Source organism: Lepisosteus platostomus, chromosome 20 (genome assembly GCF_059453375.1).
Source record: "Lepisosteus platostomus isolate fLepPlt1 chromosome 20, fLepPlt1.hap1, whole genome shotgun sequence".
NCBI lineage: Eukaryota > Metazoa > Chordata > Actinopteri > Semionotiformes > Lepisosteidae > Lepisosteus > Lepisosteus platostomus.
Window position 1 is genome coordinate 5,124,509 of NC_142630.1, and position 21,218 is coordinate 5,145,726.

Below are 21,218 nucleotides of genomic sequence, written 5' to 3' on the forward strand. Positions count from 1 at the left end.
TGTTATTTATCTTGTTACTCTTGCGATGTTTATTATTTTAGATTTTTTCAATGAGGTACAACTGTTCACTTTTGTGACATGAACAGAAAATAACGGACTGTAATAATTTAAAATAGTGTATCAGTATATTAAGAGATGAAAGTTAAACAGACTAATCTTACTGAGAGAGAGAGAGAGTGTAAGAGTACTGACAGGAAATGTAACTGTGAAAGCTCTACACAACACAATTGTGCAATCCATCATTATAAAAAAACCTTAGAGTGTGTTCAGGATGTGACATTCAGGGCTTCCAATTTCTGATGTTTTTTTTCCACCTGAATACCTCACTTCAAGCCAAAATTATGTTTTTTAAGAGATATGTTTGCGCCGATTAAGAGACCAAAATGTGGTATCATGTGATTTCCAAGTTTTTTTTTAACCATCCATTTCCTTATCTGTTTATCCAGTACAGGGTCAAGGGGAACCAGAGCCGATTCCAGTAAGCAGCGGGCCCAGGGCAGGGTACACCCTGGATGGGATGCCAGTTCATCACAGGGCACACACACAGACGAGCACACACTCGCACCAGGGCCAATTTTTTCAGAAGCCAATTAACCCACCAGAATGTTTATGGACTGTGGGAGAAAACCGAGCAGCTGGATGAAACCCGTGTGAACTCGGGGAAAACGTACAATCTCGATGCGGACAGGACCCCAGGTCTGGAATTGAACCCAGGGCCCCAGCGCTGCAAGGCAGCAGTGCAAAACCACCACCATGCTGTCCCCCTTTTAAACCATTAGTAGTTAAACGTCACTTGAGATGTGTGAACTGTGTACATAGTTAAGGAAGTTAAGGAAGTAATGCTGAACTGTGTTGAAGTTGTATGTGTCCACAGAGCTCTTGTTCAGGAAATTGGGGAAAAGTTACAGAGACACAAATGGTAAAACAATAAATTTGCTGGGTTAAGTGAAGTAACAATGTGTATGTTATACGAGTTTGGTAATGAGCACTCACTGACTTTTGCAGCTCACTGGGCCTGAAAGAGGCTCCGGCTGACACCTGGAGTTACGAACTTTGTGTTTTGAAGGTTGAATATAATTAATCAAACAGAATTAACTTGAACATTTAGCTGACATTTAATAAACATTAATTATCAGTAGTCTATCGCATGTACAGTTTTGGACCTTGTGTGTGTTTTTAGGGAGAATACAGAACTTCAAAGACTTGGATGACCTCTTTAAGAATATAGAATAGAATAGTATAATATATATGTTTCAAGCTGTCTTATGCTAACAGTACAGTTTTTTATTAAGTGTTTCTGTCTCTGATCTGTACTCTGTTACACTGTATTTTGTCAACACCTGACTTTTTTTTCTTTTAAATAAGAAGTTCTTTACGAATACATTTTTATGCAGTTAGTAGATTGCAAGCCATTCAGTACCTGATCTGAGGGGGCAGTCCAATCCTACCTCTAGGAGTCACCTGTGTCGACGCGTTTACAATCTAACCCCGTTCTCAACTACCCAATGCCACAACTTGGCATCTTAGCTGAACTAGTCAAATAGCTATTTCCATTTCCAGTGATGATTTATAGAGACCTGCAAAACCTGCTTGGGCTGTAGCCCTCTAGGACCAAGACTGGATATTCCAACCCTTCACTTACAGACTCCTTCGTATTTGTCCGAAGTTCTGGTCCAGGCAATCTGCCGCGTCTCCATGATAACCTGGACAGTGAGCCTCTCCACCTTCTGCCTGAAGACGGTCATAACAATCCCCATCTCCAGCTCTCTCTTTATCGAGCTTTTCTGATACTCGGTCATATTGGTTATGCTCGAGACCCCCGCCATCGTGCCACAGGAGAGCTGAAGGAGACAGAATGCAAAAACTTAGTGGATTTCCAGCAAAGATCACAATCAAATAAAGATCAGACATAATGGAAAATGCTTAAGCTGATATAATATTACCTTTCTTCTAACTCAGAATTAATTGATTAACTGACATTGTTATTAGATAAAAAATCTGGATAAAAGTATACAGCATGTACAGTACTTTTTTAAAAAAAACTATTCACTTCAGCCTGTCTGGAAACAGAGTTAACAAAACAGAAAATTTGGGCTAATTCACTGGGCATTTTCCTTATTTTCAGAAACTGTTTCTACACCTGATTATAATTAATAGGTACTTTTAACATGCAGCCCAGAGACAGGATCAATGGTCCCACACAACAGTGATACAGTATATGTTTGCTTCTCAGTAAGTGACCACAGAGATATTTCTGCTGAATAACAAGCTGCCTAGTGTGAGTGGCCTCTTTACTTGTGTGTTCACCTGCATCCTGTGGTATTGTCTCTGCTGGGGAGTAAAGATAAACCTGCTTTTTCTAACTATCGGAAGCTCTTTCTCTTGCAAACTGACCTCTGGGAACCTGTCTGTTGTACAGCAGGTATGTGAATGCACATAGAGTAACACAGAATTACTTGTGAATTAAAGGGGAAAAGTAAATGGTTTATTGAAACATGTTTTAAAATGTTTACTCTCAGTGTGTTTCATAAGGCAGACCACAAATTCATCATCATACATTGGTCCATAAATTATTCACAATGTAAATTATAAACATTGCTGATTAAATCAGAGATTCTAGCACTGTATTTGCTTGAACAAATAAATCAGGTGCATACAAACCATAAATTCATACAGGTGGGTTTATACACCAATCAATTTTTTAATTCCACCAAAGCAATCTACCGTGCATGCTAAAGTGTAACTAACATTAACAACATAACTAATCAAGACATCAAATCCAAATATTTTTTTTCACATCATTTGTACCGATACAAACAAAACAAAGTCCAAATCATTTTTAAGTCCTTCAGGGTTTAATGATCCAAGATCTAAAATCTATTTCTGTTTTCCGTTTTTAAAGTAATATCAACCCATCCTGAAGATTTGCGTATTATGGCTATTCCTGAAACGTGTTAAATGTTATAAATAAGCAAGGCTGTACAAGCTATTTGTGCTGAAGGGCCTCTAGCCATTTGTTTGCGAGTAGTTAAGTGATTCAAATATCACTATCACTATTCACTATTGATTCTGAAGATATGTAAAGGCTTTTGAACACTCAAGTCACATTTCCTCATAGGTTTTCTCTATTCAACAACTAAATATTTCACATCAGTTACATAGTATGACATTTTGTTAAGCATGGGAATGTATTTGATCACTTATCAATTCTTAAATTAAGTATTTAAGTGTATTTAACTTCTAATGGTGAACAAAGAGTTTTTGAAAATCTAATTTTATGCTGTTTGTCATTCAAAGAAGTCCTACATTAGTCAAGCGAGACCTGCCTTCTCTACATCCTTGGTCCAGTGACCACTGAAAGAGTTTTATTAATGGTCTATGAAGAACGTCTCGTGTTTCTGGAAGTACATTTGGTAGTATACCATTGCCCTGCCGACTTGTTCATCTTAAATTCTTCTGGGGCCTATATCACTTCTACCTATTTTATGCTAATATCATTTAGCACAGTCCTGAGGTATGTTGTCAATTTCTTCTTTGGGGTAAATGTTTGTTTTTTGAGCCATATCAATACAACCCTGACTTTTTAACTTGAGTCCACTGCCAAACACTATCAGTTGTAGAAGACAAGGGTTCTTAAGAAAGCCGTGAGACATAAGGACAAGAAGCGTGAAGTTGTGCATATCATTACACGTGAAAGATTGGATGATGCCAACACGATCTCTGACAGCACGCCAGGAGAAGCAGGGTTAACCAATGTTTGATAGGTCGACACGGCGTTTCACTTACAGTAAGAGGAAATGCAAGTATAGGGAGTATAGAGAGCCTGCAATTATTTTTGTCATCTCTTTTACTAGTGTCATCGGAACCACACAGCCTTCTAACACCTGAAAGAGTCTGCAGCCAGAATGACCAGCCTCACCTCAGATGAAAGCACGGAGCCCAGAAAGTTTGCCTCCTGTTATGTGAAACCCTCAGACAGGTTTTTATTTATCTCCCATGTACCTCTATCATTTGCCTTGCAAATCTGCATCAGATGTTAAGGACCAGCCCATGTTGCATGTATAGAGTCAGTGGAACAAATAAGTAAGGCATTAACATGGAATAATTTGAATAATGTTGCTGCAGAGACTTGCACTATTACCCCATGCTGAGCTCCATGACCCTGAATGGCGTGTTTACTTTGGTGGGTAATGTTGAGTTAGTGGGAGCACACTTTTTTTTTCGGTCATTTAGGCGTACATAAACATTACAAAGGCAGAGGTCATTTTCCAAGACAAGAAGCTGATTTGAATGCATGATTAGAGATCTAATACAGAGGGAGATCTGTCCCCACAACCTACCAGAAAATAATTCTGATGTGATTTACCACAGATATGTTTCTAATTCTGAGCTCACTGTGGAATATCTGTCCTCACAGGTAGGCTTATCCTAGCCCTGTGAGCACATAGTTAGCTAATCTAAATAATATAGGCCTGAAATATTCAGAGCTTTTTTTTTTTATTTAAATACAGCAGAAGTAGAAACATATACGTTATTTGAAAAAAAAATAATTGTTAAAAAAGCAGCATCATTTTCTAATGTGAATTATGCTTTTCAAATGGGAAAGACAGCTTTTCCTAGTAAACAATACTCTATGAAGCGAATACCTAGCATTTCTGTCAACATGTAGCTTTAGCACATTTGACTATGTGTAAAAAAGCAGACTGCTGAAGAGACCATTAAATGTGTAACAGTGACAAAGCCACAAAATACAACAGCTTCCCTTAGCAAAAGGGTGATGTCTTCTGCTGTCTTTTAATCAAACAAAATGTAAAGAAACCAAAATGATTTTAATGTAAATATACGATTAAGAAATAGTTGCCACTATTCTGTTCTGTGTCATCCACCCAGGAAAGTCTCAGTTATATTCTTATATAATTGTATACTTTTGAAGGATTTATAGGAAACCATACCTATAAGGAAGTGTTAATTTTAGTACACAAAAAATTGAGTAACAAAGTTATTTGCTTAATTTGATCAAATGAACAAAAACCAGAAGACACCAGGCTGTCTGGGAATTCAGTCCCAGATAACAGTTTTAAACCATGCTTTAAAAAACATATCTCAGATATCTGATCCCGACACAGAAGCTCAGATTTTGTTTTCCATGAAAGCTAGCCATAAGAACTGTAACTTTCTTTTCAAAATACATTTCAAGATCTAAGGTTTTTAAGATCCACCAAATTAAAACAGCATTATATGGAAACAACAAATTATTAATAATTAACTGGATTAAACCTTAAGCTCTTATATGGAAATTAATTGCACATTTATGTGTGTATTCCTGCTGGCCCGAAAACCATTGATGTTTCGTTCTGCTGTAATGCCTGTATGTCCACCTTACAAGACAAGCAGTGCTGATTAGAGTAATGGCACATCTCTCACTGACATGCTGGAGCCCAGCCAGTTACAGGAGTCCCTGTTTTTCTCAATGCAAGAGATCTTGGACTGGATCATGACCACTGAGTCAGCTGTTAGCTCTCCTTTAGGATAATGCCAGAGCTGGGTAGTGGCATGACCCAGGCTCAAACTGGAGCCGTGTTCGTTACAGCCTCAAGCACAGAGAAAGCTGTCATGATTCATTAGTCAGGATCTGCTGGGTCTTTGACACAATGTCTGGTGGGAACGTGCTGGGCACCTGGGCACCTGCAGTGATGTCGGTGAGAGAAGAGCTGTTCTTCCAATCAGTGCTTATTCTCCTGCCTGGTGCTCTAAGACAAATGGCCACAAAGCCAGTCCATAATCAGCAGACAATTCCATACTGAGCACGTATAAAATAGAAAATGACCGCAGATCTATGGCCACCTACAAAGAAAATATTTCAAACTACTGCCCAGTTGCATTTCATAAACCCTATTTCTGCTTATACAAAAGTTTGCATTCTCGATCACAGTGCGCTCTAGCTGTCCTGTGAACTACATTTTGAACAGCAGTCTAAGTGAGATACCCCACTGTGGCTCTAAATCTCATGTATCCACCTTAGTTCCTGGAGGACTGCAAGATCTTCCAGTTCATGCCTTCACTTAATAATGCAATCGTCTTATTTTCTCAGAATCTTTTGTTTTGCGTACAATAAAAAAAACCCTGCTATACCTCCTGTACAGTGCATAGGATTGAATATCTCTTAAATCATCAACTTAAGCTTAATTCCTGTCATTAGGCTTGCAGCTGACTAATCTTGAAAGAATCTTTTTTTTTCTTCAGATGAGGTTCCTGGTAGATGTTTTGGTACTGGTTCCTACACAATCAGGCTTGTGATCATTGGCATCTTGCCATTTCTCAAGTGTGTGTTTCATCAAATATATAGCACGTTGTTTGCCCAGTTTGGCTAATTCTATTTCCTGTAGTTACAATGAGCAGCATCCACTCATTTTTTGGTCTATTCCTGCAAACGCCTAATTCACTTCAGTAATGTGCAATGCAGAAAAATTCAGAACATTACAAAGACCATGCAGGTGGCTTTGAAATGTTGGAAGTTCGAAGTCAAGGCTCACGTAAAAAGAAAACAAACTTCATGTTCCCCAAACACACTTTGTGCTCTAGTTAGGAAATCCAAGACAGAGGTCATGTTCAGAGACCATTTGGAGACAGACCAATGTCCATAAGCAGTGGCCAAAATACAATTCTCAAGAAAGACAGAAATGCACATTTATATACTGTAGTTCTAAGAAACGTTCCCTATCCAAAGTCATCTAGAACACTGAAGCTTGCTTAGCATTTCCTCTGTATGACTTCCCACCATGCAACCATCCATCCTCACACTTTTCAAGGGCTTCCTATTTCACATGCCTCCCTGATTCAAGGATGTCAAGCTGCTTGTCCTCACCTGCTGCTCCTGTCTGCAACCTGCCCCCTCCTATCACTCTATCGCCTGTCCCTCACCCGCTCTGCTCGTCTCGTGCTCATCACTCTTCCTCACTTCCCTTCCTGCGGTGGAGCTCCACCCTGGCACCTCTGTGACGGAGCCAGATGCCTTGAAACATCAGGCCCCGCCCTTCTCAGGCCACCTGAGCAGATGGCAGCACATTGCACCTCTCACTACATTTTGTTCATAACACCTGGACTTTCTACAGTTTACTACTGTGCTGTACTGTGTGGTAAACGCACGTTTCTTTGAATAAAGGCACCTGCTAAAGGGCCCTTGATATGACCACGAACACGGACATTAAGATAATAATAAAGCATGATAAAGCACATCACATGTTTGAAGCACTTTTTGAAAGACCTATCTGCCCTTTTTAAGAGTCACCGATATCATCCAGCAAAGGTGAATATATTCTCACACTGTACAAACTGTGGCCTTTTAAAGCCTTGATTTCTCCACTCTGCATTTTCTAAGACTGCAGAAGAAGCTTATGCACTGCACTATGAGAGAATGTTTCCACTGCTTTGCCCCGAAACAAAAAACTAAAACTGCTGCTGGCTGAAACAACAAATTAGCCAAGCTGTTGATGGGACCCAAGGGGAGATTTCACTCCCTGTGGACTATTAAAACTCATTTGTTTTAATTAATCAATTTAACAAATCGCCGACCCTGGATCTAGAGAACAATAGGGATATTCCTTTAGGGGACATCCAAGACATTTTTTTCTATGCATGATCCTGGAGAGCCCCAATTCTTTCTGTTATCGTTAGATACCATCAATAGGTAAATGGCTAAATAACTAACTAAACCAATAGTTGTTTCACTTACATAGCAATTAGAAGGAAACATTAGCAAACCAGCACCAATTCTTAATATTAGACTTACTCTAATTGTTTAGAAATTGTTTTAGTCCCTTTTGTTGACTAAGGGAACCAAACTTACCATGTCCATTCAAAACCCTGTAGTTGTGGACAAATAGGTTTAGACCCTTTCATCTGGGAACCAGAAGCTGAAACAGGTGGATCATTCTGCTAACAGTTAAAGGCTTATCTGCAGTTTGAAAAAAATAAATATTTGCTTGGAAAGTTAACATAAAGATGTAAATCCACATTCAAGTAAAAGTCATATTACACAATTTTATTAATCTATTTTTTAACTGCTTCTCCCAATGTAGGCGTGTGGGAGAGCTGGAGCCTATCCCAGCAAGCAATGGGCGCAAGGCAGGATACACCCTGGATGGGATGCCAGTCCATCGCAGGGCAGACACACAAACAAGAACACCAGGGCTTTTCCCAGAAGCCAATGAACTGTGCCTCTGGACTGTGGGAGGGAAATCGTACTGCAATCGTACTGCAAAGTGTGGGAACCCCACACTACTGTGAACAAACACGGGAGGAAGAAAACAGAAAACAATTCTGCATTAGATCTGTACTAATCCGAAGTAATGGATTGTGGTGAAACTGTATTGTATTGAAAAGGGAACCATTGCAGTAGTAGTTTCATCATGTACTTGCTTTGTTTAATGGGTATCAACCATGTACTCTACACTGAAGGTAGAGATTAATTATCTGAATGGTGGAGATAAATTATCTGGGGCCGAATCAGGTGGCCCATATACAGTATTTGTAAGGCATAACTTCAGCTCGCTGTTTCAGTCGCACACACTCAAAAAAGAGTATGCGCTTTCACTTCTTTGTCTTTTGAATAAGAAGGCAAAAGGCCATATTGTCATGATATCAGAAAGTGGCCTCTGTGCTACAGTAATGAACAACAACACAGCCGAAAAGAGTTCAGATGTCAGAATTGACAAGAGCTCGTTAGGCTGAAGGCGCGGGCAGCAAGAAGTGTTCCAGTTGAAGAAATTGTTGGATCATATTTACCGTGTATTAGTAGAATCAAATACACATTAGCAGTACTTGAGAACTGTACAATTATAACGCGACGTGCCATTAAAATGTAAACAGCAAAAAGTACAGTGATTAAAAAAATTAAAATAGACGTTATTCAATGGAAAACATCATCGCACAACACAACAGCCAAACGGGCAGCATTACCGTGTTGAATTTTATTTTATGTTGTAACAGGAAGCGCTTGTGAGTTACAATGTAACAGCTGCGTTGCTTGTGTTAGCTCTTCTATTGCAATCAGCACTCGCACGCAGTGCCAGAGCCGGGCCCTTGGAGAAAGTAGAGCGCTGCATTTGCCGAGTTTTCCAACTTGCAGAGGAACCTTGTAGGGTTACAGGACACATAGACTAGCTCCAGTGAGGCAGACCCGCTCTCCGAAAACAACGTTTGTGGCTGAGCCCGACTATCAGTTGATTTTTTTTTTAAATCAATGCCTAATTAGTTCATACAACTATATTTCTGTATTTTGTTTCCTACGTGATCATTTCTGTCGTCAAAGTAACAAACACAGATATATACAGTCACCACAGAATGAAAGGTTTTTCTAAAACACTGTTGGATTCCACTACGATTATGTTTGACAATAATAAAAATAATAGGTTTATAATGAGTTTTGGGGTTTTATGACATTTTTCGAACACCGCAAAATACAACATAATACCACTGACGCTCCCTCACTCTTTTCAGCCGCTAACACACTCTAGTATCAGTAATATCAATCAATCCAACAAAATGAGCTGAATGCCCTAATCTATGACCTTATTCTTGTGCTAGTGCAGCGTTTGCCTCCTCACTAAAACGATTTCCTTTTTACGGATATCTTCTAATCCGGATTTTGCACAAAACTGCTGTCGCATTGGATTCTTCTCCGTCAAACGGAGTCTTCTCGACACGTGCCATTTCTCGCTCGCCCCGTTTGCTATGGCGTAAGAACGAAGCGCGTTATTTGTGCAACTGGGTTAGAGGACAACGAGAGAACAAGCTGGAGACCCTACACTTGGTCGTATTGTGTATCTGAATCGGGAAGGCACTCTGGGGGGGCCAGGATGAATGCCGAACTGGAAAAGAGGCACACCCTCGCAACTGCCCCCCTTTCGGCCACCAACATGGCCCTGAGCAGCGGGTGGAAAGATCCTGTATTTCAAATATCGCTGAAACTGCAGGAGCGCATCTGCAAGGACCATAGTCAATGTGCAAGAACCCAGTTTTGTGTCTTCCTAACCATTCCATTAATTCACTGCAGATGCGTTACCAGGACAGGTGTTTGTGGAAATTTCTGTTCTGGACATTTTATATCGGCTCTACTCTGTCCTCGTATCACTACATGACTTAAGGACAGTAAGTACAGTACACTCAGAACTGTCATTTCAATGGATAGCATTACCCTGGCCCATCACATTTAAATCACCCAACACCGTCTCCTGAACAGCGATGTAAATCCATAAATATTTCCCTAAATCTTGTTTTAAAGGTTTGTTCGAACCGTCAACGTTTAGATTACCAATGTATGAGTGTGTATTGCATTATACCATATACACCCAACTACAGAGACGTGTGCTGAGACCCCCCGTCTCGTTAAGTTATTCATCACGGTGAATATTACTAGTGGAGAGATAGAAAGAACCAATACTTCCGTCATATATATGCTGCAAAATGTGTTACAACATCTAGTAAGGCTGATACACCACGAAATGTATTTTGTGGTTAATAATTAGAATTCTTTTTCATCCTTAAATAGTCGTACAACGTCCCTGCTGTACAGACAAGGCGAAGAAACCGACTGCAGTGCTCTTTAAACTTCGCAAAATTAAACTTCGGCTAAATCAAGTTACACCAAAACCCTACACCCGCAAAATCCAAAATCAGCAGCTCAGACAAACATACGAAATACAGATGCCCCCCACATCCCCGAATAATGCAAACAGACGTGGACCACCGCGCCTTCCGCGACCCAGACATTTCCCCCCTCACCTTGCAAACAACCATGAAAGTATACAGATCACCCTCTAAATTCAAGTGAAGCTTACCTTCGTTTGGGAAGGCGATTTCCACCAGTTACACGAGGCTGTTGTGGCAGCTATTTCATGCTTACAACAGATGTAAAACCGAATAAAATAACGGAGAACGCTGGCTTGTAGGCTGGTCAGTTCCTCAATTCTCAATGTACGAGGAAGTTAAAAGTAATAAAGAGTGTGAGAAGATCCGGAAGTAAGGATTATATCTATGCAAAGTTTGTATCGATGCTGCCGAGACCCCCTCACATGCATGTTTCAGATCAAACCGAATATCCCTTTTTACCGAGTGTATGTTGCCAAATTACCGAAGTTCGAGGTGGGTCGCCTTGTAACACTCGGGTCTCAAGCAAGTCGTTGCTCGCCAGAGCTTCGGCCGAGCTCGGGCAGTTTTGTCATGTGTGGTCACTGGCGAGCAGAAATTGAAACTGGCACCTGGTGCCGCTGGAGTTATGCAAAGCACGCAACACAAGAACAATATTCGTCTCGTCAATTCGTTACGAATCGTACAGAGTGCAAGAGTACAAAGTATCAATATGGCAGGTGTGTTGATAATGTTTAAAGCAGTAATAATATAGCCTGGAACCACATATTTTTTTTCCAGGGAGAAATTGAGTTTTTTTTCCTCCGTTTTTTAAAAAGGAAAATAGGACAATTTGTAATGCGTGTAAAAAAAACGGTCTTATATGAAGGAAAAATGTAGGAAGTTTTCAACGCAGTTCGAAATGAAAAGGATAGCTTAAAACAATGCTGTCATTAGAATATAAAACACGGAAGGGCTAACACGATCCGTTTATTTACTCTTCTGTGGACAGAAGGGACCAACTGGAAGTTGCCTGCTCTGGCAGTATTCTGACTTAGTGAGATCATGCAAAAGTTTGATTTCAAGGTTTATCGTTTCTGAAACTGTTACCTTGAACCCTGCCACCCACGTTTGTGCCTTGATACCCCAGAAAGCGCCTTCCTTGGGTGCATGTTTTGCTTTAGTGAGTGAGAAAATGAAGAAGTGAGTTAAAAACATGCCAAGTTACCGATACAGGCCTGCCACTGAGAGAATGATGTAACGTGCAATATAGAGGAATTGTAATACGTTTTTGTTATTTTGTAAACTTCTTTCCGCAACAGAAAATCTTACCTAGACCACAGGATAATAAAGGTTCCAGATCCTTTACAAATCTAAAGTATAAAAGACACACGAGTACCTTTTAGAATGTTTTAGATGTTTTAAAACATCCCCGTTTTGGCCAGAATTGTGGTCCTTTCTACTGGCCTTCTTTTAATTTGTTTGTACTGCATCACAGTCTCACTCCAGTTTTCTCAAGAAGAGGTTTTAAAGGATCTATTTAAATTTATTTTTCTTACTTCGACAATGCCATACGCGTGTAATTATCTGTTTTTATCTAGTACTGCCAAAATCACGCAACTCCAAACCGCTACAGGTGAGAGAGGGATGTTTTTTTTTGGTAAGGATGTTCTTGTTTTTAAAGTTATAGCGCTCTCTTGTGGTCATTTACTCAACTCACTCCATCATTTATATACAGCAAATGTCTTCGGTAGTGAAACCCTTTTCCCTTGATGCAAATTTGGCATATTTTAAAATAAATATCCCGATACTTTCAGCAGTCGATGTAATCCGTAAAACCAGGGATACATTAGCCTAGTCCCCTCTGCTACTCAACACAGAGAAGAGAGCAGTTAAATATTCGCTAAATATGGGTTAAAAACCAGTATAAACCAAACTCCTGCTGAGGCGAGAGAAGAGTCGTGTCAGCTAGCTGGTCCTGAAGCTCACTGCCCTGTGCCAGACCAACAGCAGCCAGCCTGAGGACAGGACAGCACTGCTGAAACACCACAGATCACACACATTTAAACCCTGGATGTGCTGTATGTGTGGGGTTTGTATGTCCTCTCCGTGTTCGCGTGGGTTTCCCACGGTCCAAAAACACGCCGGTAGGTTAATTGGCTTCTGGGGAAATTAGCCATGGTGTGCGTGTGCATGTGTGTCTTGTGATGGAGCACACCTCCAGGTGTGTCCCGCCTTGCGCCCGTTGCTTGTCGGGATAGGTGTCCCGCCTTGCGCCCGTTGCCTGCCGGGATAGGCTGTGTTGGATGAAGCGGATAGAACATGAATTCACAGACGTGTGAGGTGCAGTGGTAGCGAAGCGCCCTTGGCACGTCACTAGGGGGCGCACCATTTCAAAGAAAAAATGTTCGCTGCCAAATACCCAAATCCAGTGCTGTTTAAATAAGTGGGTGTTTACAAGTGTATGCCTTTTATAGTTGAACAGCAGAATGCACAACCTCGTTTTGTCATTTAAAATGAATTAAACACATCCGTTAAAATTCGTTTAATTAAATATTCAAAGTAAGTATTGACGGGTGTGTCTTACAATTATTACAACTATTGTTGATACCGTATAATTGTTCGTGATTGGGGGAGATGAGCATTTACGTGATTTTAGCAATTACTGTACAGTAGATGGCAGTAATGTCAGTTATTATACACACGCACAAAAAACTTTCTAAAATATGCGATTGAAGAAGAGGAACAAACACGAACATTTCCTAAAGTTCTTCCTTATTTTAACTGGAATTAAAGACTTTTCTCCGCTCCGCTCCAGATCTGCTGTGCAGTGGGGCTGCTGATGCAGGACTATTGCGGTGCGTCACACGCAGGTGGGTCTCTCTCTCATGTAAAGTATCTTGATATCTCTAGTGGTGCAAAGTGCGTGTGGAATCAAGAATTATCATTATAAAGTTTCACCACAGACAAACATTATAATCATCATCACCCACTTGTACTAATTGTATTCCCATTATTTTGTTATTTCGAAAACAAATGAAGAAACCGGACATTCGGTTCGTAACAAACCGTAGAAATGAGATAACATATTGCCTAAAGCTATGAAGTAGCGCCGCCTCCGTGGGCTGAATCTTAGCTCCGGTTCTTACAGGTAAGATTTAATGGGCGTCTGGCACTACATTACCGGAGTCTCACCTGGAGTACAGCATCTTCCAGAGATATACTGAATGCGCTGCATTTACCACAGTTAACTGACTACTGTAACACCAGCAACAGGGTGCAGCATGACCTGGAATAATTTCTTCGGAAAGTTTCAGATGTTTTTACCGCATCATAAGTACAAACGGCTCAGCCAAGAGGCGACAGAGCAGACGGTAAGACGATCAAGACTGGTGCACCGTCGCCTAGCGCGACCCTATACAAATGTTAATATTTGATTAGCTTGTTGTTACTACCGAATAGCTTGTGCTGTATTAAAACTGAGTAACCACAGTGGAGGAAACCTTCAACACGGCGAGGAAGTTGCACTTCTACAAGACGTGTGAACAAGGAAATTAACACTGAACGTACTGTATGTTCAACTCAAATCCCTATTAACAGACTTAATAAAAATACGAAATAACGTTTAAGCAAACGGGTTAAATTGTTTCAGCCTCAGTGTGTACCCTGCATTGTTAGATTTTACATTAATCAATCAATTGTACAGAGACATCATTTCACAGACGGGAAATGAAAGTGGAAGAACTATGTGAAGTGTATACGAATATTTTTTTCTTCAGATCTGCTGTATCATTTTCAGTTTCCAAGTGTCTTGCAATGCTATGGTCATAAACTTCTGCAGAACACGCATGATTTAGCTACAGTATACTGTATGCCTTGGACTTAACCTTCTTTTCAAGACTGAACCTTATTTCTACGGAGCTTGAAACCTGAATGAGATGAATGCAGTTATTGCTGTCTGGCAGTGCTGGGGCCCTGGGTTCAAATCCTGGGGAGTTGTGTGTGTGGAGTTTGTATGATCTCCCCTGTGTTTGTGTGGGTTTCCTCCAGGTGCTCCAGTTTCCCCTACTGTCCAAAACCATACCAGTAGGTTAATTGGCTCCTGGGAAGATTGGCCCTGGTGTGAGTGTGTTTGTGCCCTGAAATGGATACTGTAGGTGTCCCACGCAGCGTACAGTATGTCCTGATGTATTGCCTTGTGCGCATTGCATGCCAGGCTAGGCTCCAGCTCCCCTGCTGCTCTGTATTGGATAAAACGGTTAAAAATGGATTGATGGATGAAATCAGTTTTTGACATACTGATAGTAATTGTACCATGCATCTCAAACAACCATCAATTATACCCGTTGATGAGATATAAATAATGTCTCATCAATAACATATATAATATATGAATAATATGTATAAAATCTATAAACAATAATATATATATGAATTCATTGAAAACACTGAATAGTGTAAGGATGCTTTGATGAATCAGAAAGTTTTTGCTGTATCATCAGTACAATCGGCCCAACGATGAGGCGACGAGCAAGACAAGACGCAGACGTCTGGTGCGTAGACTGCAACGTTAACCTTATTGCCCTTCTGACACGCTTGCGTTCTTCTTCCAATCGCAAGGAGAATGGAGACGCCTTTAAGCTGTGCGTGTCTGGAAAAGAGGATTCCTTCTGCACCGTCTCTGTGAAAGATGCCAGCCACAGTGACGCGGGGAAGCTGGCCAAGGATTTGCAGGTATGCTAAATAACACGAGAGTGAAAAGGCAAAACTGCAGGAGAGTACAAATGGGACGCACGAGAGCTACTGACGGACAGATTATAAAGCTCCTTTGCTGTGCCCTTAATGTGCAGATGGCCTGGGTACATAGTGGTCCGCATCCACCATTGTTACAGTTTATCTGATTGCCCTGTGACCTGTGATGTTTCGCCCTCACTTTGCAGCAGCATTCAAGGCCTTTTCAGCAGTAAGTAGTAAGTGCTTTCATTGAAATGAACACCTTTAATAATGCACGAGGTCGACCAGTTTTAAAAGCACGATGTACCAACGTCGCTGGTGTGGTTCACTGCCACGTCACACCATACAACAAGGTTGTGATGATGCAGACTGAGGTTCTGTCCTGGGGAGCAAAGCTACAGCTTCACACGCTGGGATGGCCCAGGTGCAGGGCAGGGGTGGTTAGCACTGCTGCGTCACTGCTCCACAGCCCTGGGTATCTGTCTCTGTGGAGCTTGCTCGTTCTCCCTGTGCGTCAGTGAGGCTTCACCAGGTCTTTCAGGTTCCTTCCACCTTTAAATACATGCTGGCTGGGTTTGAGGGTTACTCTCAGTCGTCCCTTTGCTCTGTGGCCCTGCAACGGACTGATATTCCTTTCAGAGGGAAAACAGTCAGAAGTGCTCTTAGCCCTGCCTTGTGCCCTGTGTCTCCTTTACTGGGCTGTAACTTGCTGCAGTGTTCAGCTAGATAAACAGGGATCTCACTGATCATTGGTAAAACTTCACGTGTTTAGTTTATTTAGGGTGGAAGCTTCAATTCATATTAAAAACCAGAAAGGGGCGGCAAGGTAATCTTGCTTGTTTCTTGGTGTGGAAACATCTTTGTTGGTCCTGGAATGATTCAGACTTGGACAGACTTGACAGAACCTCTGCAGGATTGAATTACACCACAGGGAGACAGGCTGGCGGAAGCAGAGCAGAGGCATGTTTTAAAACCAGCTAGTAATTACAAAGAACTCTTATCATTTCTCTGATAGGGAGCTCCTTTACTGCTAGTTATCAGAGCTGTGGTTGAATACAGATAATACTGTACTACACAGTAACAAATTAATTTACATGTATCTGACCATCTTCTGGAAAATGGTACTCTGGTGTGGATCTAATGAAACATAGCCCTCAGGTTTTAACATGATGGGGAGTAGAAATTGTGTCACTATTTTTTAAATGTCTTAAAATTTTGTAAGTTTCCAAGAAGGTGTTGCATAGAATTGTGAATTGCACATCTCTCAAAAAAGGAGTATCATCTGTGGTAATTGTGATATCTAATGCTTCTGTTCTGACCACTTTTTGTATTACTTTTTAATTATAACCTAAATTAATGTTATTATTGGTTTCCTCCAGTACTCTGTTCTGTATTTTTAAAATCCTTTATTTCATCAAGTAAATCAATTGAGAACAAATTCTCATTTACAGCGATGACCTGTGAACTCATTTATACAGCAGGGCTACTGTTCTGTGTGTAAGTGAGGAACATTACTCAAGGGTATAACAGCAGTGTCCCACCTGAGATGTGAACCCATGACCATCCTGTCCAGAGTCCTCACCACAATTTCATGCTGCCCCTTAAATACTGTGTGCCTCCTGACTATGTTAAGTACTTTATCATGCTTAACATGAGGTGCTACAAAAATGAATATACATTGACTGAAACAGTGAAGGCCAGGGAGTAAAATTACAAGTGCCATTTCCAGACTGTCAATGTAATAAGAGGGATAGAACAATGAGAAACCTGACTTCCTAGAAAGATAGTTTCCGAAAAGATTATAGAAAATGTTTCCTTTTTCTGGAGCATTAATGAAACTTTGAATGCAATGCCTCCTTTGGATTGGATTAAATCTGGTGTGGATCCACCCTCCCTTAGCAAACACAGCAGAAGTGACTGGAGGAAACAGGGCACGGTAACTCATGGTTTCAATGGCATCAGCCCAGGAAATGTGAACAGTGCTCTGGCCATGAGCAGAGAAGTCGGCAATGAAGTGGGACATGTATGTATCTCACTTATCCAGCATCACGGTATCATCACAAGCGCATTGGGAGAGGTGTTGATGGGGTGTGTTAATTTAGCCTCAAACAAAAATTCCACTAAGATGTCATAAAGCTGACTTGTTTTAGCAGTTCCAGTGGCTTAACGCTACATAATAAAAGACAGGAACAACACCCACAAACAGGGTAAAACAGACCAATGTCTGCTGCATATCGAAGGACAGAACCTAGAGCAAGACAGAGTAGGACAAGAAGTAATTACATATCAAAGAACAGGACAAGCACTCAGATTGTGAAACAAACTTTCTTCGGACTGTATATAAGAGCTGGAAAACCTTTGCAGTTTGTTTGTTCTGTGGGGCAGACCCGGTGCGCATTGTCAGATTTATTGAGCTCAATAAAACTGAATCTGCACAAGACTGTGTCCTGCTCCTCTGATGAAGAATTTCCCACAACAGCCTCATGCATTATGAGCTAGCCCATGTAAGCCTCTTTGCAGAAAAGAGACAAGCGAAAACAAAATCAAGAGGTACAAATGGTAAAATGTCCTGCTCTATGCTCAAGCTCTGACTGTGTCTTTTCAGGTGGATATAGAAAAAGGTCTGTCCGAGTCCTGTGTTCTTCAGAGGAGACAGCACTATGGCTGGAATGAATTCAATGGGGAGAGCAAGATGCCAGTTTGGATGAAATACCTGAGCCAGGTGCGTGTTTCTGGAAACTTTGAAACAGACCACTGTATATGCAAGTATAAAAACAATAGCACACTAGTAACAGAAGAAGAACGTGGCAGAAGATGAGGATTTAGTTGATCAGTCGAGATATTTATGATATGAATTAATTTCCCTAACTTGTCAGCCTGAAACACTGAAATGTAAACAGTGTAATTCATAAAATAAAATGGACAAAGATATTTCATTGAAGCTGACACTTGTGAATATTTTGGGATGATATTGTCAAATCCTGACAAGGACTATTGTACAGATTTGTATTTTGAATGAAACTCTCTGTTCTGCTAAGTGACTTAAAAATCAGGTGTATTTATTCAAAGGTGATTTGCAGGCATCCAAAAAGAATGCACTGAATATAGTTTTCTAAGATTGCATACCAGTATTTATCTTTGTCTAAAATACCATTATAGGGAAAAATCAGGCATTAATTCCATGCTGAATAGGAAGATGAAAAATCACTGGACATTAACCAACACTGTGCATGCTGAGGTAAAAATAGAATTTAATAAATGATATCCATGCCATAAAAAATAACCAGACACTGCTTTGTATGTAAGCTTGAAAAATCAAATCTGGAACAGAACTGAACAATTGAGTAGGTTGCAATATACTAAAAGAATGAGAAAAAAAATAACAAAGGAAAGAGTTTCATGTTGTCATTTCAAAACCTGATAAACCAGAAACATGTCTTCAATCTGTACGTGGTAGTAGACAATAGTTCCAGGAACACAGTAATATTGAAGGCTTTAATTCCTGAAAATGACTGATCTAGATTACTGTGGTTGTCTTTTTTCCAGTACTGATGAAGCTTTATGAAAACTATATTTACAATTTTTAAAACTGCAGCTGTGATTTACCTCTCCATAGTAACTTAATATTTCCTAAGGTTTTAGCTCTAAATGGTGTATTTGATACTGCAGCATACACAAGAAGTTATATCTATAAAGAATATGGTAGTATATTAAACACTACTGAAACATTTTTTGCCCGGAGTGAATTAATTGATCAAGTATAAAAGGCTCCTGGACAGGTTACTTAAAGCCAATGTGTGACGATCTCACTGCTTGGTGGGACGAGCAGCAGGTGATTAGAAGACCCGGCTTGCTGGGCGAGAGACAGATGAGAGCCAGGGGAAAACTGCAGGCAGTGAACTGACAGGGAACAGCTGGGCAGGGCTGTGCGTCTACAGTTACTGGGCTGAGCAGGGAGTGCGCACACTGGAGACGAGCTGCAGGCTGCTTGCTGACAGGCCAGCGGAGTGAGCCGTGCAGACAGGCAGACGTGGTGCTGCGGTCAGTTAGGGACTCATGAGGCAGCAGAGCTGCACATCCAGGTCCACGGTGGAGCAGGTGAGACACAAACACAGTCTAAAGCACTGAGGGGAGATCCAAGAGGCTTGGTCAAAGCAAACGAGGGTCAGCTCCAGGAAACACGATAGAACAGACGGGCACATCCAGCAGACAATGTAGTGAAGACAAGCAGGTTCTGAATAAGTAAAAACGATAGAGCACAAGTCAAAGGGGCATCCAAGGCAAAGGCAAAGGCAAAGCTAGGAGTAACAAGGATGAGCTCAGAGTACAAACACAATATCAGAGCCACAGGCACAGTCTAAGCCCTTAAATATCCCTGAATCACCTGGACAGGTGGGATGGTACTTGCCTCCAGGTGATCTGGGTCTCCTGTCATTTTGTGTCCATGGCAACTGACAATGAGTGACAGGTGGGTGGAGTAGAGGCCACCTGCCAAGCCAATGCTGCCTTGCCCACAGAGCAGCAACCGGGACAAGCCTAACACAAGGATAATTAAAGCACACTCCAAAATCATTGTTCATTCAAAGCAGAAGTTGGAAGCATTTCATATCCAGAAGCATTACACACCTACTTCACTGACACAAACATCACCTATTAACAAATCTGCTAAAGAATGTAACAGTCTGTGACAGTCTGTGTGAAGCAGCAGTACCAACGCACAGCTGTGACAACAGTAGCATCAACATTGCTAAAGACCTATAAATAAACTGTAATCTTTAGTTGCATGACAGGAATACATTTTTATGATATTTTTGGATTTTTTAGTTTTAGCATTACTTGACAACTTAATGTATGCATTCCAACTTCTGGTATGTTGTTGAATTAAAAGCTTGGTTTGCTCTTGCTCCGTTCTTACTTTTAAATTGAAACATTCAGAGTAGAGAACAAAAGGGATTGGCTCAACAAAAAACATCTACGAAATAGTAAATGATCCACACAGAAAGAGTCACACCCACTGCATTAGCCCCAGATTATAGCAACACATTTGTTTCATTTCAGTTTTGAAAGAAGGCTTTATACAATAGGAAATATTATCCTGTCAGACCGAGTGGCCTGTTTTCCCTTGTGACTCACTGTGCTTTTTCTATCTGTAGTTTAAGAACCCTCTGATTCTCCTGTTGCTGGGCTCTGCTGGAGTTAGCATCATTACCAGGGAGTACGAAGATGCTGTCAGCATAGCTGTGGTAAGGTAGATAATGCATTTGTGTTTGTGTGCGCATATCAAAAGCAGCATAAAAGATGTTCTGTATTTCGCAAAGGCAACTAATAAAATGTAAATTATCTTTCAGTCCTAGCTAAAGGTCAGCTGATGGCCACAGTACAAACCACATACTGTATTCCAAATCTGTAAGGCCAGATCTTGGATGGCCACAGCAATACCTAAGCTGTGCTAGATGGTATTCAGTGGATGCTGACACAATTGAGGTGCCGGATTGGGATTTGCACACTTGTGATAAGGACTTTAGGATCTTGGATACAGCCTTGGTTTAAAACATTCCTGGAATCATGCCCATTTCTACAACACAGCATCCCCCCTCATCAAACTGGGGTGACAGAGTGGAAGTTCTGGTGCACAAATTGGCTGAGCACTGCAGGAGGAGGTTCAGAGTGAACAGTCAGGGTTCCTTTGACTCTGTTTTGAAAGAGCGATTCCTGTGACTTCCCAGGGACCTGCAGGCTTGCAGTTTTCAGAACATGCTTTATAATTCTAACATAGGAGCTGTAGTCACTGGCAGCGGAATGCAAGTTTGTGACATGCTTTAGGAAAAGCAATTATCTCTAGATTTCATGTTCGAACA

General features: G+C 40.9%; 2 protein-coding genes across 5 annotated transcripts in view; one reads left to right on the top strand and one right to left on the bottom strand.

Annotated features, from left to right (window-relative positions):
* plcg2 (phospholipase C, gamma 2) overlaps window positions 1-11,285 on the bottom strand; it is a 48,650-nt gene extending 37,365 nt beyond the window's left edge. The window contains exons 1-2 of one of the 2 annotated variants that reach the window (XM_088614508.1): window positions 11,132-11,285; window positions 1,643-1,841 (exon numbers count right to left, since the gene is read on the bottom strand). In XM_088614508.1, coding sequence (XP_088470634.1) covers window positions 1,643-1,826 — 184 coding nt within the window. In that variant the 5' untranslated portion in view covers window positions 1,827-1,841; window positions 11,132-11,285. The other variant, XM_088614507.1, reaches the window with a different exon arrangement.
* A 1,835-nt stretch (window positions 11,286-13,120) lies between these two features.
* The window catches only part of LOC148644316 (calcium-transporting ATPase type 2C member 2-like), a 34,854-nt gene continuing 26,756 nt past the window's right edge, over window positions 13,121-21,218 (top strand). The window contains exons 1-5 of one of the 3 annotated variants that reach the window (XM_088614444.1): window positions 13,121-13,188; window positions 13,445-13,499; window positions 15,247-15,360; window positions 17,966-18,082; window positions 20,514-20,603. In XM_088614444.1, the coding sequence (XP_088470570.1) occupies window positions 18,053-18,082; window positions 20,514-20,603 (120 nt within the window). In that variant the 5' untranslated portion in view covers window positions 13,121-13,188; window positions 13,445-13,499; window positions 15,247-15,360; window positions 17,966-18,052. Of the gene's footprint in view, window positions 13,189-13,298; window positions 13,500-13,755; window positions 14,001-15,246; window positions 15,361-17,965; window positions 18,083-20,513; window positions 20,604-21,218 lie in introns of those variants that run through there. The other 2 variants (XM_088614443.1, XM_088614442.1) reach the window with 2 other exon arrangements.